The sequence below is a fragment of the Vulpes vulpes genome, chromosome 3 (assembly GCF_048418805.1).
Source record: "Vulpes vulpes isolate BD-2025 chromosome 3, VulVul3, whole genome shotgun sequence".
Lineage (NCBI taxonomy): Eukaryota > Metazoa > Chordata > Mammalia > Carnivora > Canidae > Vulpes > Vulpes vulpes.
Genome location: NC_132782.1, coordinates 91,000,981 through 91,021,290, shown reverse-complemented (window position 1 = coordinate 91,021,290; position 20,310 = coordinate 91,000,981). Strand labels below are relative to the sequence as shown.

The following is a 20,310-nucleotide window of genomic DNA, read 5'->3' as shown; positions in this document are numbered from 1 at the left end:
GTGATGCTGCCCTGGGGGCGCAGGAAAACCCCCTGTATGTCCAGAGGTGCCGTGGAACGTGGGGTGAACTGGCATGACTTCTGCAGCTTATTCTTAGTGGTTGGGGTTGGGGAATGGAGATGATAGATGAATGACAGAGATTGGCCGATCGATAGACCGATGATGGCTAGAGGACAGACGGACTCGGCGGACCCTGGAGCATGCCGCCGGGGACATGAGAGAGGAAGGGGTCACATCCATTCATGGCACCATTTTTATGACTTTCCCGTAAGGCTGAAATTTTTCAAAATATAAAGTTATGAAAAGAAATGCCAATTCCTATTCTCTAATTTTCCCATCATTTATCAAACTTCTAGAAGGCAGAGAATCTAAGAGCTCCAGAGGACAAAACAAATGACAAATCAAAGAGCAGCAGGAGAGCCACAGTGTTTACTTTTAAAAAACAAACAAACATCCAATTTGACAGTATAAAAATTCAAAACATAGGGTAAAAATTTAAAAACCGGAACAGATGGAATCCTTTACTGCGGGCCCTGAAGAGTCAGGGCTCCCCTGTTCCTGGCTCCCCGCGTACTTTCCATCCACCTAGAACAAGTGCATTAGCCAAAGGTTAAAAGACATTTATCTGCTGGGTCTCTGCTCCGGTTCTCTCCTCAGAAAACCACAGACTGACGCAGACAGGGGGAATGAGGACGCGGACCAGCGGGGACTGCACTTGGCTGCGCCTCCGGAGGACTCAGGGGGGGCAGGGGGGCCAGGGAGGGGGCTGCCGCGATGCTGACAGCCACTTGGCACCCTCTGCGGTGGACGTGGCTGTGACCTGACCCTGCAGCCCCACGTCTGGGCACCTGGCCTAAGAAAATGGCCCAGCCGCAGAGTGGCCTAGTGCGCGAGGGGCCCTGGGGGCGGGACTCACACCACAAACACTGGAAACAACCTAAAATCCCAGGTGTGAGCAGGCCTTGTTTTCCTGGCCCTCTGGTTGGAAACTGTGTCCCCTCCTGGGGCGGTGGCAAAGACAGTTTCCCGTGCTGTGGAAAGGGCCAGAGATGGGGCTCTACCCACGGCGGGGGCAGGGTGTGGAGCCGCTGGTCAGCTTCCTTCCACCCCACATTCAGGTGGTCTGTGATGTCTGAGGAATTCAGACACTTCTATTTTAGAAGAGACACCCAGGCATCTGAAGCAAACAGGGGCCTCGGGTTCCCTCTGAATCAGCAGTGGCCCAGGTGACCCTCCTCCTGCGTCTCCAGGGAGGCAGGCAGTGCTGCCCCCTTGGTCCCCTCGTCCACACTAAGGTAGGTGGGGGCCTTTTCAGAGTTTCCAGGCTGCATCTCATGGGCTGCTCCGGGATGCTGATGGGCCAGGGGAAGGGGTGCAATGCTCCAAAGGGCCTTGCTGGGCCCCAAGTGCAGGCCTTCTTGGGCAGCCTGTGGGCCTCCAAATGTCCCCCGACCCTGACCCTGGCCTGCCCTGGAAGGCTGCTCTGTCCTGGCCGGGCAACCCCTGACCCCTGTTGGCTGGGGCACCCGGGAGGGGGCCCTGGAGCTCAGGGCTCACACCTCTGCTCTGAGTGACCCCGACAGTGTCCTTCCTCCCCGGGGACGAGGGCTGTGGGCCCAGCAGAGGGGGAGCTTGACAACCCCTCCCTGTCTGTGACTGCTGGAGAAGCTATTTTCATCTGTGGCTGTTTTTCTCGACAGGAGAGAGCAAAGTACGTCAGATAATCTTATCCTTGTCCTGCTGTGACCCTCAGGAGATGGGGGGGGGGGGGGGGTGCTGGCAGCCTCTGCAGCCCAAGCATCCCTCTGGTGAGCAGCATATGGGTCCCCCAGCTCCCTGAGCCCCTACTACGCACCTGCCCATGGGGGTGTCGAAGGGGCAGGAAAGAGCTCAGGCCCGAGGCCCTGAGGGGAGCCAGCCCAGGTCTGAGGCTGCCTTCCACCACCAGCTGGCTAGGCTGGCCACCTGTGGCAAGTGGCTTCACCTCTCTGAGCCCCTGTGGCCTCATAGATGGTGGGAATAACAACAGCAGGTAACGCTTGGGACATGCTCAGCACAGAGCCAGAGGGCAGCCGAAATTCTGCCCTGATTCATTAGCGGGGTATGGAGCGTGCTGTGTGTGGTGATGTGTGTGTAGACACTGCCTGGCGTGCAGCAGGCGCTCAGTAGTGATTCCACCTGCAGCTCAGAGCTCCTCCACCCCTGGGCCACAGGCGCCTGGGTGGGGCAGCCTTGGCAGCGTAGCCACTGCTCATCATAGGACCACCCCCCGGGGTCCCTCTGTGCCCCACACTACCAGCTCCCATTTACCTAGGACAGTGCTGAGCTCAGCCCTTCAAACCTCCATGTCCAGCTATGATCACAGTGAGCCCAGCACCCAGAGAATCCAAAATAAAGTCACCAGCCCCTGAAACCCAAACTGTGGTATACATGGGGATTATTTCTGGATCCTGCTTTGACACCCGTGAGACACATTCAATCAACAACAGACACTGACCATGGAGACCGTGCCGTGTGTAACAGCACCCCTACCCTCATGGGCTGACCTCCCAGAAGGTGGAGGGGAGACAAACACAGGAGCAAGGGGTTTACCTGCCTCCTGATAGTCCTCGGCTGGATGTTTTCAGCTTCAGGGAAGGAAACTCAGCCCAACCTGGCTTAAACGATGAGGGATCTTACTGGGAAGTACAGATGTCATGATTCAGGAGAGGTCTGATCAAGGATCCAGCTCTGTATGTTAGTGGTCTTCTCCCCCTTGACATCTTCCTTCAGCAGATCCCCTCCCTCATGGTGACAAGAGGGCTGCCAGAAGCAGCTTGGGCTTCCTCGTTCACACTGAGCAGGAACGCTGTGCCCCTGGTTTCTCTCAAGACTGAAGAAGCTCCTTCTCACAAGATGCTCTCCTTGGCCAGAAATGGTGGCCTGCCATCCCTATGTCCCATCCTCCACTCCCCCCATCGCCAAGATCTCAAACCCCAGAGCTCCCTCCTGAGCCCCAGGCTCCACTCAACACATCTGCCTGGGTGTCCCAACACACAAGCCAACCTTAACACGAAACTGCAAGCTCTGACCCTGGGGATACCATCCTTCCAGCTGTTCAGACCATGGCCTGGGAGCCAACCCTGAAGCCCTCTGAGCATACATCCCATGTGTCATGGAATTATTGGTGACTCAGCCTCAAAATGCCTGGGAAACCTGACTGGTGCCCACCCAATGTCGCCTCCTGGCCCTAGCCCCCACCTTCTTTCGGGAAGACTGTCCCAATGTTCTGGCCACCACCCCTCACCCCCCCACCCACCAATCAGGGACACGGAAACCTACCGCATCTCGAGAGAAATTAAACGTGCGGTCAGGGTCTGGTGTGAATGCATACTACGGCCCCTCGTCCCCGTGGCTCCTGCCGGCACCCCCATCACCAAGTCTTGGGTTCTCCCCTGAGTTACAGAGCATTGTCCAAGCAGATAACAGATTATAAATAATCCCTTCCTCCCAGTCCAGACTCCCACTGGCAAAGCTGGTGTGGGCAGGAAGCAGCCACTCAGGGTCTCGCCCATGCCGGGGCAGGGGGGGGGGGGGCAGGGGCCGGGCCTACCTGGCACTTTCCCATGAGATCTGGGACTTGGGACCACTTCCAGCTCTCACCTTCCTAAGCAGCTGGTGTGACTGGACCAGAGGCCCCCTGAGTGTCTATCAAGGACCTGAGCGGCTGCAGGGTCCAGGTGAGGGCAGCTCAGCTCCTGGACACCCAGGTCCAAATCCATGCTGTCTCCTTCTAGCATGTTCCGTGGATAAGTCATGGAGCCACACTGGGCTCCTGCTCCTGAGCAGTAATAACAAACCACTTCCAAATGGGAGGTTAGAACCAGCACAGAGTGTGTACCTCACTGCGCCTGAAGGCCAGCTGGCAGTTCTAGGCCCTGTTGTTTCCTTGCTCGCGCAGCTTGTGTGTCCTCACGGCCTGGCACCCCGCTTCCCCAGAGCAGGTGACATCCAGTCCAAGGCGTCCTCAAGGCCCTGTCCTCCTCTACTTCCAAAGCCTCCTCCTGGTAACTCAGACCTGCCACTTCCATGTGGGGAGGGAGGACCCAAGGGTGTGAAGCCCAAAATCGGGCTGCCCCTGACTCAAAGGTGGTTTCAAGGATTAAGTGAGCTCACACAGGGAAGACCCCCCCACCTGCAGGCTCAGGGGCACCTCCAGGAACAGGCCCTGAGCCCGCCAGACTCAGTGGGAAGCGGAGACCCAGGCCCGCCCAGCCAGCCAGGCCAGTGCAGGGCCCTGCTTAGCAAAAGTCATGCACCGCTTCTGGCAGTGGACATGCCTGGTGGCATGGCTCATCACTTTCCTTGAAGGCTCTCCCAAAATACCCAGCCCCCCAGCTTCCCTGGGCCGCCTGGACTCACCCATGCCTGATGGGAGGCTGCATGAAGCCAGGCCCCCCAGGGGCGCTTCCTTGGTCCAGAAGGCAGACGAGGAATCTGCGATGGCTTCAAGGAGGAGGTGGCACTTGAGCCAAGCCTAGAAGGATGGCAGCCAGCAGCTGGGCTCCTCAGGCCAAGAATTTCCCTTCCAGCCGTGCCCCACCCATCTTATCTGCCTCTCAGGGGAGCGATCCCAGGGACCTTCCCGGGAGGGCAGCTCGGCCGGCTCCCCTCCCCGCCGCGGCAGCGCTGAGTCATCAGTCTGGAATGCACTTTCAATTCCTCCGCCACCCCTCCCCCTCCTCTGCTGTCCCCAGCCCCCTCCTCCCCATCCTGTCCCCCCAGGGCCAACCCATCACTTCCTGACCCGGGCACAGTGTTCCGGCCATGGGCCCTGAGGATGGAGGATGGGTCAGGGACTCCCCAGGACTCCCCGTCACCCCGGAGGCCAGGGCAGGAAGGAGGAGGCGCCTTCCCAGCCTGGAGGAGCGGTTTCTTCAGGGACCTGCCCCCACACCGTCTGGCCCGGCGGGAAGTGCAGGCTCTCAGCATCCCCCTCAGCCAGGACCCAGCAAAGGTCAGGCCGGACCCAGACCCTCCAGCCCACCTCCTGGGCACCTCAAGTACTCCCTCCTCACAGGGCTCTGGCTTCTGGAAGCTGCTGAACAGGGTCTCATGCTTCCCTGATGACCTCCCTGGAGGAGGACACGCTGAGTGTGTGTCTCTGGGGCTGCCAGGGGTGGGGACTATGGCAGGAGAACACCTCGTCATGCCTTCGGGCTCAGGGACCCCTGGAGCCTGGAGCCTGGGCCCTGCTCCCAGGGGCTCCTTTCCCCAGCAGTGACCCCACAGTCATACAGAGCAGGACAGAGTCCAGACCAGGTGGTGCAGTCCTCACCTTCCCCAGCCCACCTGCTGACCCAGGAGCTGCCACGAAGGTGGGGAAGGGCAGCCAGGTGTGGTCAGAGCCCAGGGCCTGGCCACCCCCACAGGTGCTGAGACCTCCAGGGACTGGTAGGTGCTGGTGACCTAGGCCCCCAGGGCTGGAGCTGCAGCAGGCCTGGGTGGAGGCCCCCAGATGCACTTGGGGAAGTGAGTGAGGTGCCCACGCTGGCTCTGCTCCTTCACTGGCCTGCTTGGAGGTGGGGCTCCTGCCCAGTTCTGTGGGCTGTTCAAGAAGAGGGCTGACCTGGGGAAGGAGCTGGGTGGGGAGCTGTGTTCCCAGCAGGAAATCTGCCCTCAGGGCACCACTGGCCACCAGCAGTCCCCTCCCATGTCCTCCATGCAGTTTCTGTGTCCTGCCAGCCTCTGGAAAGCCCTGGCCCCATCCCCACTCCCATCTCCCCTCCACCCCCTCCCCAACTCTCATACCCCTCATCCCCACCCAGTCTCCCCCATCTTCCCCCATCTTCCCCATCTCTCCCCTATCTCCCCTCCATCCATTCCCCCATCTCCCCTCCATACCTCCCCAATCTCCCCTCCACCGTCCCCCCATCTCCCCTCTATCCTCCCCCATCCCCACCCCCAGCCCCATCAAGGCTGGGATCCGGCTGTATTTTCTTCATGGAACAGTCTGAAACCCACTGCCTGCCTGTGTAGTGTCTCAGGGCCCCACCACATCTGGGTCCAGAGAGAACAGGGTCCACTTGCCATGAGACCCCAGTCCTGACAGTGTTTGTGGGCTAGCCCAGGTCCCCTGCTCAGCCCCCTTCTCCCCACCTCAGCTAGAAGCTGAGCTGGCCAGGTGGCTGGCCTCAAAGACAGGCCTCGGGTGTGCGGAGGGCCATGCCGGGGCTGCCATGCACTGAAGGGGCACTGCCCACTGTACCCCCACGGCCTCCCCACACCACCCCTGCTGTCTGCCCTGCAAGGTGGTCGGGCCCAGAAACAGAGGGCTTGTGACCAGAGCAGGCAAGCGTGGCTGTGCCCGGGGCCAGACAGAGACCACAGCTGGGTAGGAACAGGGAGGGAGGTGGGTCCTTCAGAGCCTGAGAGCCCTCTCTGAGCTCTGTTTCCTCATATGTACAATGAGTCTGTGTGGTGGGGCCTGCGGCATCCAGCACACGCAGAGCACACGCTCCAGCCTTAACACACAGCAGTGGCTGCCAGGCTGGTGGCTCAGTGTCAAGGCCCCATCCACCATGGGGCCAGCCCCTCCTTGAATACAAAAGCACCTCTGAGTTGTCACTGGGTCCCAGTGCCTGAGAGGCCTGGAGCAGGATCTTGGGGATGGGCAGGGGCCCACCCAGGAGCCCCCTCAGTCCTGGCCTGCTGAGCAAGTGGGTGAGTGAGCCAGGCACGAAGACACCAGCCTGACCTCCTGGTAACCCATGGGGTGGGAGCGGAGGCTCTGAGGACTCCTAGGAGTATCCCTGAGGGGCCTTGCCCCCCGGCCCAGTGCAGCTGGTCCAGCCCCTGAAGCCATGGATCCCCAAGCACAGGAACAGTGTGAGAACAGTAGTTTGGCTCTTGGCTGGCCCAACCAAGACCCCCTCACCTCAAGGTGAGGACCCCCTCTGGGGGTCCAGTAGTTCACCTGCCCTTGCTCTGGGGCAGCAGCCACCTGAGGGAGGAAGACAGGGCTCGAGGTCCTGAACAGGAAGGCTTCCACACTCACAGGCAGGCTGCATGTGTTCCGTTCCAGAAGGTTCCCGGACTCCCATAGCCCCACTGGGAGTCGAGGCCTAGAAATTCCCTGGGTCCCCACATGGCCCTGCCATCAGCTCAGGGGGTGCCTCCTGGCCCACAGAAGCTCAAGACCCCCCACCCAAGGAGGCTGGTGGTCTGGACTTGGGCCCCACTCTGAAGCCTGAGACACCCTCCACCCTATTGGCTCTTTTCATGGCTCAGATGTCTAGGGACTGGCCAGTGTATGCCAGGCCTGCACAGAGTGGGCAGTAACACCGACAGGATCTTTGGGATCAGAGATGGGGTGCAGGGTTGTTCAGGGTACAGATGCAGGAAGAAGGTGTATCAGGGCTGCCTGGAGCTGGGGGTCGGAACACCAGGAGAGGATGGGGTGCAGGGGGAGGGCTGGTCTCTGCCTGCAGGCTCCCTGGGGCCCGTCTAGGGCTGGACTCTAAGGAGGTGGGGTGGGGGGTGCTAGGATCTGGCAGGAGGCCAGTGACAGATGACCAGGGGCCTGGACCTGGGGTGGCCATGGAGGTGGAGAGGGAGCCCAGAGGCAGCCAGTCCTGGACTGGAACATGTAGGGTGCCGGGGACAGAGGCCTGAGCAGCCTAGACTGGAAGAGGCTCCACTACCTACCTCTCAACTGGCCCTTGGGCCAGCCTCCCGTCTGCTGGCACCAAGGCTTCATGGTCCCAGAGCATCCAAAATCCAGTCCCCAGGGTGTGGCCCCAGTGTCAGGCCCGGGGCACTGGGAGTCCACTCCTTCCCCCTCCCCCAGGCCAGGGATGCTGAGGTCATCCTTCGCCACCCTCACACCCTCCAGAGGGGCCACCTGCAGAACACCACACCAGAAGCACTGGCTAATTTGGAGACTGCACACTGAATTGTCTAAATTGGTCGAGTTTTTCGTGGCAACCTATTTAGTCTGTAGAAAAACGAAGCATGGCGGCTCCTAGGAGTCTCAGGTATCAGGTATGACCAGGGCAAACTCCTACTATTTGTTGCAGTGCATTTGGAAACCATGAGGATACAGCCAAAGGCAAAGTAACACACATTTTCTTCTGACTCTGTGGCTCGGAGGAGCTGTGTGGGGCCTGGAGCCCGGGGCGGGGCTGGGGGGTTCCAGCCTAGCTCCGCACCTACTGGCAAAGTCCCGGCTGTCTCTGGCTCAGCCTCCCCACCCCATCTAAGGTTCCTGATGGTCCTTGACTTGGTGGTTCAGCTCATTCTGATCCAAGCAGTCCCTGCAAGGCCTTTTGTGTGGGTTTAGTTAGTCATGCATTCATTCAACAAACGTTTGTGTGGGGCTGGGGAGGGTGGGCAGACAGCTGTGGACCAGACCCAGAGGGCCCCTGTGCAGGGAGACTCAGCCTGGTGTCGGCTGATGAGCTGCCGACGCCTGTGCTACCCAAGACTACAGGAGGGCCCCCCTCTCCCCTGCCAAGGATGTGGAGAAACCCAGGCAGGGCACAATCTCTGCTGACCTCCCTCTGGGGCCCAGTTGGGTCAGGACTGTGTTACTGGAAGCTAGGAGTGTGGCAGTTTAGTAACAGGACTACTAGTTCTGTGGTTCCCCCTCCACCGCCCCGACCAGAAGGTAGGGTCTGGGTCTCCTCCCTGAGTCCAGGTGGGCTGGTCCTACAACAAACATGTGGAGGTGAGACCAGGTCCTAAGGGGACCTCCAGCCGGGCGGCTTACCTGGGTGGCTGGTGGAGCCAGGGAGGCCGGCTGCTGAGGCCACCTGGCTGTACAGAGGCTCACGACACCGGAGGGGCCTTGGGTCCCAACAGAGCATCCAGGACGAGGTAGTTGGAACACCTCAGCTGCTCTTCCCCTGGGGCCCGCACATCGGGGAGCAGAGACTGAGCCCCACTCACTGGGCCCCATCCCACGTCTCTACAGAATCCAGGCTGGCTGTTCATGTCTCGAGGCTTCAGAAGGACACTACGAGGGGACCAGAGACCACAAAGCACACCCAGGGAGGTCGCATTTGCACCTCCACAAAGCTGAGTTCCCACGCAGCTCACAGCAGCTAGGAGCCCTCAGGGGCCCCGGCCCCAGGGAGCTGGTGGCTCAGGGAGCAGAGGGAGGGGGAGGGGGACACACTGGCAGCTGGCACAGGAGGGAGGACCACAGCTGCCCAGCCTCCCAGGCCCAGGGGCCACACCCGGCCGAGCCCGAGGGTCTGAACACACCGGCTCTGATTCCTGTGTCCAGTGAACACAGGAGGGCCTGGTTTTATCACGGATGCGTGTGCTCTGGTTAGACATCTTACATGACCATAGCTCCAAATCTGCGTGTTCCCTCGCACGGGCCCCCGAGTGAAGTGGGTGAGGCACACAATCCTGCTTCACAGGCACGCCGAATCACAAGAGCTTCACAGACAAGAGTGTGGTGGCCCCCAGAAGAACCTTGCCGGTGCCACATGGCTCATTACAAAGAGCACCAAGACTTGGGGCCGGTTGGACTGCCCCCCAAGGACGCTGTGCGTTAGCCAGCACAGCACATGCCCACCCCGGACCATCATGATGTGGCAGGCGAGGGACTGCTGGGTTCACTGCCCAGCACATTCCTGAAACACACCGGCCTGAGTCTTCCAGCTGCAAAAGTAAATGGAACGATGGACCGGTAAGGCTGGAGGGGTCTCCAGTGGAAATGACACACGGCTCTGTCCATGCTAGAGCAGACGGCCTGCAGGCAGCCACAGAAACCCCAGGGCCCTTCTGCATGGCTGGGTCAAGCTCTACATGTTGATTTTAAAACCTGCACAGGATCTTCCTTTGCAAAGCAATTTCTGTGGAAAGGTTCCAAAGGCCTGCAGTCCCCCCAGCATGCCATGGTCTTGGGTTTCTAGGCCCAGACTGAGGAGTAATTGGAGGGTTCCCCGCCCACGGAGCTTGGGTTAGAACCAGACCAGCTGAGTCCCACAAGAGAGGGGATGCTCTGCCCAACTGGAGGTGAGGCTAGGGCAGAGAAGTGAGTCACCAACTGCCTAATTTGGTCACATCCCAGGAGGCAAGAGCTGTCCGAGAGGGGAGAGCCAGGTCAGCATGGTCCAGAGTTTCCTGGAAGGGGGTGGGGTTGAGCGCATTCACGCGAGGCCAGGGCAGACCCCAGGGCCCCCATCTGGATCTGAGTCTCAGGGACCAGAGGCCCTACGGCCTGCAGCCACCATGGGAACCTTCGAACCAGGATCCCCAAGTCAGCCCAGACGGACAGGCCACCGCTGAGGGCAAGGACCTCCCAGACAAGGAGTCACCCTCCCCCGGGTGCAGCCTGGCAGCTGTGGGCCTGGGAGGGAGACGCCAGACCTCAAAGTGAGTCACTGCCTGGCTGATTCAGCCCCCGAGCCAGGCGAGGTGAGGCTAGGATGGTCAGCAGCCACGGGTGTCGCCCCATCAGGGTGTGCAGGGTGGCCAGGGTGTGCAAGGCTCTTCTTGCCAGTTAGGATCTCATTTCACACAGGGCCACGGGGGTCACTACCAAATTTAATGGGCAGGGAAGCCGAGGCTCGAGGTGCACACTCACAAGACCCAGGTCAGGGCAGCCCCCGGAAAAGCCTCCACACCTGGACTCATGTGCAAAAAGAGGGGCCGCTGGGCCCGTGCAGGTCCGTCCTCTGAACACCCAGTCCACAAAAGCAGAAAGGGTCTCTCCGGGGCAGCCAAGCCACCTCCACTGCCAGGAGCAGGGTGAAAGGGGCAGGGGAACTGGAATAGGGCTGATGGTTCAGATGAAATAATGAATGAGCCTGGGTGCACACGGCAGGGGAGGCCTCTAACTCTGGGGCGGGGCCAGCCTCGGCCCCCCAGTGCTCCTCATGCCCCCCCCCAGCCCTCCTCAAGTCAAGAAGGGGATCCTGGACCCTTGTGTTCCCTTCCAGGTATACTCAGGGGTTATGTGCCCAAGCTATTTTAGAGAGGGGAAGGTAAGGCCCAGAGATATCAAGGGACTTGCTCAAGGCCAAACAGCCAGGTGGGCTTTCCTCTGGGAGTGTGTGTGTGGTGTGAGATGTGAAGACCCCACCTGCAGCACCTCCTCTGCTCCTGCCCTGTCCCAGGCCCCCCCACCCCCGCTGTCCTCCCTGCTCCCCTCCCTGGTTAGGGCCCAAGGACCTTCTAGAACATACACCAGACTCTTGGCTTCTGGGCTCCCAGTTCTGCAGGGGTCCAATGTAGCCCAGACACCTCCAAGGGGTGTCCAGGGATATCTGCTCCCAACCGCAGGTGCCACCACCCCACCTCCCTCACCCAGTCTCTCTTTCCCGTTGAGTGAGAACACCAGGGCCCGGGTGCCTTCACCCAAGTTCCTCCAATGCCCACGTCTTACAGAATTCAAGTGTGGTCCCAGCAGCAGGATGTTGATGTAGATGCAGCCAGTGTTGGTCACTGGTCACGCCATAGGCACGAGGGGCGCTGTTTGTGAGCCGCTCCCTCCCCGCACCTGGCCTCCACTGGGCTCCAAATCCACGCGTTGTCATTTCCAGGAGGGTGCACACGTGGGATCACACAGCCTGTGACAGGTGGGCCGGCTCTTCTGCTCAGCGTGATTCTCTGCAGATGCACCCGAGCTGCTGCCTTATTGCCCGCTGGCTCCTTTCCGCGGCAGAGCAGCCTCCAGTGGCAGCTCGTGGACGGCCCTGTTGATGGACGTCTGGGCTGCTTCCAGCGTGGGGCCGTGTGAATAAGGCTGCTGTGAGCATGAGGCACGGCATTTCTCTGGGGCAAGTGCCCAAGAACGAGGTGGCTGGGCCATAGGGTAGCTGCATGTTGGGTCTGGTTTAATTTTTTTAATCAGTATTTTAAAAAGATTTTTAAATTTATTTAAGAGAGAAAGAGCACTCGAGCGTGCATGAGTGGGTGATCCCGCGACCCCGCATCCCTGCCGCCCTGGTGTTCACTATGTTTCCCCGTGGCCCCGAACCATCTGAACCGCTCTCTGTGCTGTATTTGCCACCTGTGTGTGCCCCTCGGGGCCAATCCTGCTCACGCCCCAGCTGCGTGTCCAGAGCTCTTCCCTTCATGGGACATGTGGTTCGAAAACATCCTCTTGTCTGCGGCTTGACTTTTCAGAGGCTGTTGCAGGACAAATGGTTTTAATTTTCAGGAATTCCAAGTAATCCAATTTCCCTTTTACGGACTGTGCGTTGGGCGTCTAGTCTCAGCGCGATTTCCTAGCCAGCTGGAGATCTGAGGATCTTCTCCTGTTGTGCTTCTGGAAGTCTTATACTTGTATGTTTACGTGCAAGGCTGTGAGCTGTTTTCAGCAAATTTTTGTAGAAAGTGTGAGACCCTGGTCAAAATTTCCTTTTTTGTTGACCTCTGGAAGCCAGAAACTGAATTTCTCAACGTTTCCCTCCTTGAACCAGAAGTCCGCTTTTATGTATTTATTCCAATGTTCATAGGGACCAGTGACTGCCCCTCCCTGTGAGGCCCCGGGCACCTGCACTTCTGGGGCTCACCCCGCAGGCCTGCCCCAGCCACGCTCTGACCACTTCTGGAAGCTGCCTCAAGACTGTGGCATCCATATCAGCCCCCAGGGCGGCTGGGAGCCACCAGGGACGGAGGCAGGCACGGCCCCTGAGGCTGGGGGTCGAGGGCTGCATGGCCCAGTCTCCATGGCCACAGTCCGCAGGCCACACCAGTGCAGACCCCTTCCTGGCAGTGATTGCGTACCGCGCCCCTGGCACCGCCCTGGGGGCAGGAACAATTGCCCGGCTTGTTGTCTCAGGCACACAAAAGTTCGCTTTCACAAGCCCTACAAGACCGGGTCTGTGCCCGCCTGGCGCCAGAGGGAACAGGCCCAGGGCCCAGCTGGGGAAGATGCTGCTCTGGCCCATGCACCCCCGCAGCGGGCAGCACGGACCAGAGCCCACCCTCCAAGGAGGGGTGCCCCACCCCTGCTCTGGCCCAGGGCTTCCTGGAGGGGCCGGAGTTCTAAGCAGCACAGGGAGTGCTTGACTCTAGTCTTCAAGATGGACACAAGCCTCGGCTCCAATCCCAGCTAGGCCTCCGTATGAGCCTCCTCCAGCTGCTGTAACAAAACGTCAGACCCAGGGGCTTGAGCAGCTGCCTTCCTTCTGTGGCTCGGGCTGGCCGCCACCCATGCAGGAACCAGTCTCTGAGGAAGGTGGGAGGATGCTGGTCGGCATGGCCAGCCAGGCCCAGCGTTGCAGACAGGGCTGCGGGAGGGCCAGGGGGCAGCGCCACCTGTCTCTGGCCTCAAGCTTCTCATCCGTAAACTGAGACCTCAGAGTGAACTGACACCCCTGTCAGAGGTGCCCAGGGACCCTGGCACAGCTCAGCGCTCCACTTCTCATTGGGCGTCTGGCCACCAACAGGCCTGGCAGTGGCCAGCATGACCCAGCGGCAAGAGCCCTGCCCTTAGGACTGCCCACAGGTTCTGTGACGTCCTGCCTCCCTGCAAGTGCGACCTTGTCTAATGAACAGCTATGCTTCAAAGTGACTTTCTGGGACAAGGTCCTAAAAGGCCCCGCCGCTGCCGCCTCACTCCCTTGGGTCACTCGGTGGGGGAAGCCAAACGCCACGTTGTGGAGAAGCCCAGGCGGCCCTGGGAGTGCTCCTGTGTCAGAACAGAGCCCTGCACACGGCCTGCCCTGCACACGGAGACAGCCACACTGTAGGTGTGCGATGTTTGGGACTACAGAATTTCGGATTTGTTATGTGGCAGAAGATAACAGAGGCTCCAGCCCCCTCTTCCCGGTTCAGACTCTGACACCCACCTCCCTGCCCATGGTCTTCCCCTAGTCTTTCTCCCAACCCCAGCCCAACATGCCAGCAGATTCACACAGGGTCAGGCGCCTGGGCCCCCTCCCTCCGGGACGCTGACTGCAAACCAGGATCTTCCGTGCTAAGCCACAGGACCTGAAGTGAAGGACGTTGGCAGATTTCTAGTGGACTTAGAAGGGTCACTGTTATGTATACATGTGACTTTAGCAGAAGCCATCAAGGAGAGTGCTGAGGTCTCTCTGACGAAGACGGAACGTGTTGGGGACTGCAGGTGAAGGCCACACATGTCCGGCTGATTCTTACATGTGCTTTGTTGTCAGCTCAGGAAAGTCTGCATTCACGCAGATAGGATCAGAGGGGGCTGTTGGCAGGCTCTGCAGGGCCCAGGAGGAGCCACCCCCAGGTCTGCAGACCCTGGGCGTGAGCGAGGCAGCACTTCACTCGAGGCTATGCTGGCCAGACAGGCAGCCGCCAGCAACGTGCAGCCATCACTGGGCACAGGAAACCAGCACAGGGAGAGGCGCTGCATGAGGACACGCACACCAATGCCAAGGATGCCGTTCCCAGAAAACACAGCGTCTCTTATCAGCCATATTCTATACTGAAAACATGCTCAAATGACAATATTTTGAATATATGGAGTTAAATAAAGTATCATATTGTTATTATTATTTTTAAGTAGGCTCCATGCCCGGAATAGAGCCCAGTGTGGGACTTGAACCCACGACTCTGAGATCAAGACCTGAGCTAAGATCATGAGTCAGATGCATAACTAACTGAGCCACCAGGCGCCCCTAAATAAAACACATTATAATGAACTTCTTTATAGAGACAGGAAGCAGATGGTGGGGCTGGGGGAGCGGGGAGGGGTCTGTGTGTGACAGGGACAGAGTCTACGTGAGGAGGATGGAATGTTCTGGAATGGACAGTGGTGGTGGTCACGAATGTGCTCAATGACACTGGACCCGTATATTTAAAAATGGTTAAAATGCTAGATTCTACGTTATGTCTATTTCAGCGCAGGAACCTCAATCTCACCTGCTTCTCTTATTCCTGTTTTTGCAGAGGTAGGAGAACACTTAAAATGGCATACTGGGCTCACATTACATTTCTATCATGCAGTGCTTTGAAGTGCGAAGTCTTTTATTATTCAAATAGATATTTCCATAAGAAATTTGAGCAAAGAATGTGTTGAATTCCTAAGACACAGCAGAGAGACAGTTTGAAGACCCCCACCAGTCCCTGGCCGCCACCCCTCCCTGTGACTCGCAGCTTCCTGCATTGTGATCTGAGCATCCTGGACCACATGGCCTGGATAGCTGGTAGCCAGGCGGCCACGTGGTCCCTAAGAGGAGCCCAGAAACCTCAGGTGGCCTGCTCTTGTGGTCCTTCGGGAAGCTGCTGAGGTGGTGGGACTCAAGAACAGGCCAGCCAGCCCAGCATGAGGGTCCAGGGAAGACCACGCGCTCTAGTGTGTAGTGTGCCTTCCTGAGTCTGCTCCTCCAGCCAGACCTTGGGCAGACAGGGGTCTCATGACAATCCCTGAGGGATCGCGGCTCAGGGCTAAGAGCCACACCTCTTACCCCACGTCCTCTGCATGCAGAGACCCTTCTCCAGCCATCGACTCTTACCAGCCTAGGGGACCCTTCAGGATTCGGCCCATCCTAGACTCACCAATCACTGCCCAGCCCAACAGCAGTGACCTTGCTGGTGTCATTCCTTGTTCTGGAATCCCCTCACAGCCAGAGCAGGGCAGGCTGACCTGCATGGGGCTGGCGTCCTTGTTCTTGGCTTGGTGGTAGCTTTCCCAAGGAGCCTGGCCCCTGTCCAGCCATGAGAAAAGGAGCTTGGCTGGTGCCCCTCCTGCTCCATTGGGCCCTTCCCAACCCCACAACAAGGCTGGCACCTGGACTCACTGCTGGGTCCCAGAGAGACAAGGCTGCAGGTACACTGCTATTTGGATCAGGGTTGAAGTGTGCCTGTTGGCCTGGGAGGGGCCGCTGGGGTGAGGGTGGGGTTGGGGAGGCTCCACCCAGAACCATGGCTTCCAAGGTCTGGACGTGAGACCTGAGTTGTGACTCCCTGTCATCACCCCCTTCCCCTGGCTTGGAAACTCAGGCTCATCCAAAGCACCTGAGGTTGGCAAGGGGCCTGTTTCCTTCCCTGTAGTACCCAGCGATGCCGTACCCCACAGCATCTCAATATTGTGATGGAGAGCAGAGACACCCAAGCTTACAGAAGGGACAAGCCCACTGTCTGCTGACGGGCGGGTGGATAAACATGATGTGGTCCATGCAGTGGACATCACTCGGCCTTGAAACAGGATGGAGCCCTGCCACCTGCCACCTCGGGGATGCTCCCTGGGGACAGGAGGCCAAGTGACACAAGCCAGATGCAGAAGGACTCTCGAGGGGACCCCACACATACGAGGACCCAGTGTCATCAGACTCATAGACACAGAGAGTAGACGGCAATGCCGGAGCTGGGGGAGCAGGTGAGGCCACTGTGTCACAGGGACAGTGGGGAGGATGGCGGGCATAGCAGCAGGAATGTGCTCAACGCCCCTGAATTATGCACTGAAATTGGTTAAAATGGTCAATTTTATGTTATGTGTATTTTACCACAATAAAAACAAAAGAAAAACCCTCATCTGTTAAGGATTTCAGACCAAAACCCCAAGTCAGGAGGAGGTACTTCATTGCACATTTAATAGTACATGCAGCATTGAGAACATCGCAATAAACAGGGCAGGCTCACACATCACAGAAAGTCCGCGGGCAGAGGCAGGGCTGGCAGCCCCCGGGAGGGCACAGGGAGGGCAAAATCAGGATAACTGCGCCATCTCATTTGTACTTCAGAATCCAGAAACCACCCCAAGACTCTACACTGCCCCCAGGCCTCTCTTGCTTTCGAGGACTTGGCCAGAAAATACATCTAAGGGGTCATGGACTTGGGGGGTGTGGGGCCTGGGGCTGTTTGGTTGATATTTGTCCTGCATCAGGAGGGTGCGGCCTCAGCGCATCTCCTAGGGCAAGAGCACGTGTCCAGCGGAGCATCCGCTTGACAACTCAGAAAGCGGCTCTGGCTCTCACAACTTGACCCAGAACGTGTCTAGAAAACCCCTCCCCTTCATCAGAAGATCTCCAAGAAGCGCTTTGCAAAGCAGTGGAAGAGCAGACACGATCCTGGCCCCCACCCGGACTCCAGGAGAACGGTGCTGCCCAGGTCATGGAGTCCCCAGGTCCCGCCGTGCCTTCCGCAGCGAAGGCCAGGGCATGCCACTTGACCACGTCCTTCCTCTAAGGGTTCCTGTGGGCCTGGGCCTGGGCGGGGCGGGGCAGGGCTCTCGTGCAGTCAGATGAGGCCTCCTCCTCTCTGAGGGAGGAGCTGCCTTCTATCACCACAGGCTTTCACACCTGGCATCCCTGGGGAGACCCTCAGGAGCAGGGACCTTTACAATCTCTTACCCTGAAAGCCGGGGATCCCTGCGGGACACCCCCCGCAGAGGTCACCACTCCACACTCGGGACTGTAGACCTGGTGACATGATGCTCAGGGCCCCAGGGCATGCGGACAACTGCATGGACTGACCTGGCTGACCCAGCCCACTCTGGCCAGCCTGAACTCACAGCTGGCCCCTTGGCCACTGGGGGCAAGCTGGCTCCTGTGCCCCCAGAGACTCGGGTCTCAGAAGATGAGCCCACAAACAAGAAGGGGGCACATGGGAAGGGGCACCAGCATCTCCTCAGCCTGGGGGTCTTGGGGGAACCTTTGCTTTTGAAATGCACAGGGTGATTGTTTTATTCCAAACACGAGTCCGGGGGTTGGCCCTGCACTGCCGGGGTGCCCGCCTCCCCGTGGCCTGCGGACACAGACAAGCACGCCACCACATGGACGCAGGGCCGCGGGGCAGCAGGGCTCACACGGTGAGGGAGATGAAGCTGTTGTAGCGCTGGATGTTCCTTTTGAGGATCTCAGAGCAGGGGCCCAGCACACGCTCGAAGCGGGGCCGGTCCAGCTTGACGCATTTGAGCGGCCCCCGGGCCACCACGGTGGCCGCCCGGGGCCGGTTCAGCAGCAGCGCGATCTCCCCTGGGGGGTGAGAGGGTGGTCAGGGGCCCGGGCCCCAGGACGGCCCAGATCACTCATTGGAACCCAACAAATACCTGTTTACTTTGAGTATATCCCATGGAGTATGAGGTACTCTTAAGCCAACATGGGGCTCCCATCGGTCTGCATTTCAAACTCATTGGGGCATTGCTGTGCAGTGTTGCGACTCATGGTATGCAGCCCGGGCCTCCCACAGGACACATCCATGGAGGGTACCCGGACTTGCCCCCCACCCCACCTCAGGGCCGTTCCAGGGACCTCCCAGTGAGACACACACCATGTGAGGGTGGGGACTCCAGACTCACCGAAGTAGTCGGAGGGCCCCAGGCGCCCCACCTCCATGTACTCCTCGTTGGGTGACCGGCGCTGGAGGACGGAGGCTGTGCCCTGCAGATGCCAAGGGGACACATGAGGGTCAGTGGTTGGGGGGGCACAGCCTGAGGTTACCCAGCAGGGGGTCACAGGTGAGGGTGTCACACTCAGCAGGGGGTGACAGGTAAGAAGTCAGAGATGAGGAGACACAGGTGAGGAGGTCACAAGGAAGGGCCACAAGTGAGAGATCACCCAGCAGGGCGGCATGCCCCAATCCCCCTCCCACCAGCCTCCATCCATGTGCTTGCCTTCTAAGACGAATTCAGGGTTCTCTTCCTCTGAGACAGAAGGGTGTGGGGTCAGAATTACACTGGGGTCTGGCTGAGGGTTGAGGTGACCACAGGTCACACAGTGGGGAGAATCCTGGAGAGAACTGAGCTGACCTTGGGCTAGCTCTCAAGGTCGTGGTGCTCCAATGGGATGGGTGTGGCCTCAGGTCACATACCCAGTGAGCAGTGTGGCTCCCTCCCGACCCCCAAACAGGGGTGCCTACAGACGCCGCGGGCTCAATGATTAACACAAGCCTTGGAGGCCAGCACGGGGCACATGAAATGCATTACATGCTGAAGTCTCTGGGTCTGGTGGGGCCTGCAGCCTCATACTAGGCAGGAACGGCTGCATCTCTGGCATTGGGTGGGCTCTGACCCCAAGGCTCCCCTCACCTGCCAAGCTAGTCCCTTGTTTGGGGGAACTGGGCACCAGCCTTGTCCACACCTTCCTATTCTACACCTGTTGGCGGGCTGGTGCCACTGTGGAGACTAAAAGGGAGGCTTTATAAACTGCATGGAGCACTCAGTCTGTGCTCCACACTGGCCCTGCACAGCGGGTATCAATAAATGGTGTCCCTCCCACAACTGAGCCCTGTATGGCCAGGCTCAATGGCGTGCTAAATAACGGAGCCGCTGCGAGGGGCCCCCAGCTTCTTCACCGCTGCCAAGGGGGCTTAAGCCCAGGGAGGACATGGGCCCTCGCTCCCCCTGCTGCCCTCAGCCACGAGGGTGTGTCCACAGCCCTGCAGCCCAGCACCCCGATGCCTTGCAGCACGAACAAACGTGATCTTGTTCCAAGGTGGGCTCAGTTCACCGGCTCACAATTGCTGGCTGGGCTGTGTGCAGGTTAATGAGTAACTCCCGCCTCACCACGGTCTGGGGGAGACACTGTGAGAAGACCCCACTGGTGCCGCCAAGCCTGGGATCTCTGGGCACCAATTAGCAGTCCCTCCACATGGACTGCCTGTGCTCACCCCCGATCCAGCAATGGGGCCACTCAGCTCGTGGGCGTCTGGGGTGTTTATGAAGCCAGCTGATGGATGGCAGCAGACATCTAAACAGTCAAGCGACGCCGCCACCACCCAGGAGTCGTGGCTGGCGGCGGGCCTGGACAACACGTGCTCCCTCTCTGAGCCTCTAGGAGGCACAGAGTCCTGGATCCCATGGCCCATGCTGGGGGTGACAGCTGAGGGTGACATGCGGGCTCTAATGTCATCAGCCTCAATCTTCCTGAAGCAAGACTTTGTGCAGATCACCCGGATGCCACATGCAGTTGCTGCCACCATGAGAGCCTGTGCCCCCTGTGCCCAAGGCTGCAGTGACAGGCATTATTTTTCTCAACACCCTGTTGTGCCGACCTAATTCTCTTTCACATTTATGTCTTTTAACTTGTGATGCACATAATCAACATGACTTTCATTCCCGTTTTAGAGAATTTTGTTTTAAATTGGGATCATTTTCCTCTTCCAAAATCCCAGGGATGGAACTGGAGGCCTCTGGTTTACAGAATTACTCAGTGACACTCCAGGCCTACAGTGTCCCTTCAAATGTTTTGAACCCCCAACACTGACAAACCCGAGTGGAGGGGTCTGAGGGTTACTGGGGTCATCTGTCATGCTGTGGAACCAGAAGACTGGCAGTAAAGCCTGGGGGCTGGCTGATTCAGCTGCCTGGACATGGGTCAGGGACTGGGGCTCCTTCCTGCTTCCTGCTCTGGCAGTCTCAGTCCGTCCTGGTGGCATAGTAGCTGCCATGGTTCC

At 59.0% G+C, this 20,310-nt stretch overlaps 1 protein-coding gene and 1 long non-coding RNA gene across 12 annotated transcripts in view; both read right to left on the bottom strand.

Moving 5' to 3' along the window:
* Window positions 1-406: 406 nt before the first annotated feature.
* Window positions 407-11,920, bottom strand: LOC112929282 (uncharacterized). Of its 3 annotated transcripts, none has more exons than XR_012000572.1 (3): window positions 3,322-11,920; window positions 2,593-2,678; window positions 407-585 (listed from the first exon to the last, which is right to left on the bottom strand). It is a non-coding gene; the product is annotated as an uncharacterized lncRNA (long non-coding RNA). The 3 variants fall into 3 exon arrangements; XR_012000573.1 differs by having other exon boundaries at window positions 2,593-2,872; window positions 3,322-5,736; XR_012000574.1 differs by having other exon boundaries at window positions 2,597-2,872; window positions 3,322-5,736.
* Window positions 11,921-16,480: 4,560 nt separating this feature from the next.
* Window positions 16,481-20,310, bottom strand: part of PRKAR1B (protein kinase cAMP-dependent type I regulatory subunit beta) — a 126,094-nt gene continuing 122,264 nt past the window's right edge. For all 9 annotated transcript variants that reach the window (XM_072753405.1, XM_072753403.1, XM_072753404.1 and 6 more), the window contains 2 exons: window positions 18,215-18,296; window positions 16,481-17,891 (listed from right to left, as the gene is read on the bottom strand). In XM_072753405.1, the coding sequence (XP_072609506.1) occupies window positions 17,719-17,891; window positions 18,215-18,296 (255 nt within the window). In that variant the 3' untranslated portion in view covers window positions 16,481-17,718. The remainder of the gene's footprint in view (window positions 17,892-18,214; window positions 18,297-20,310) is intronic.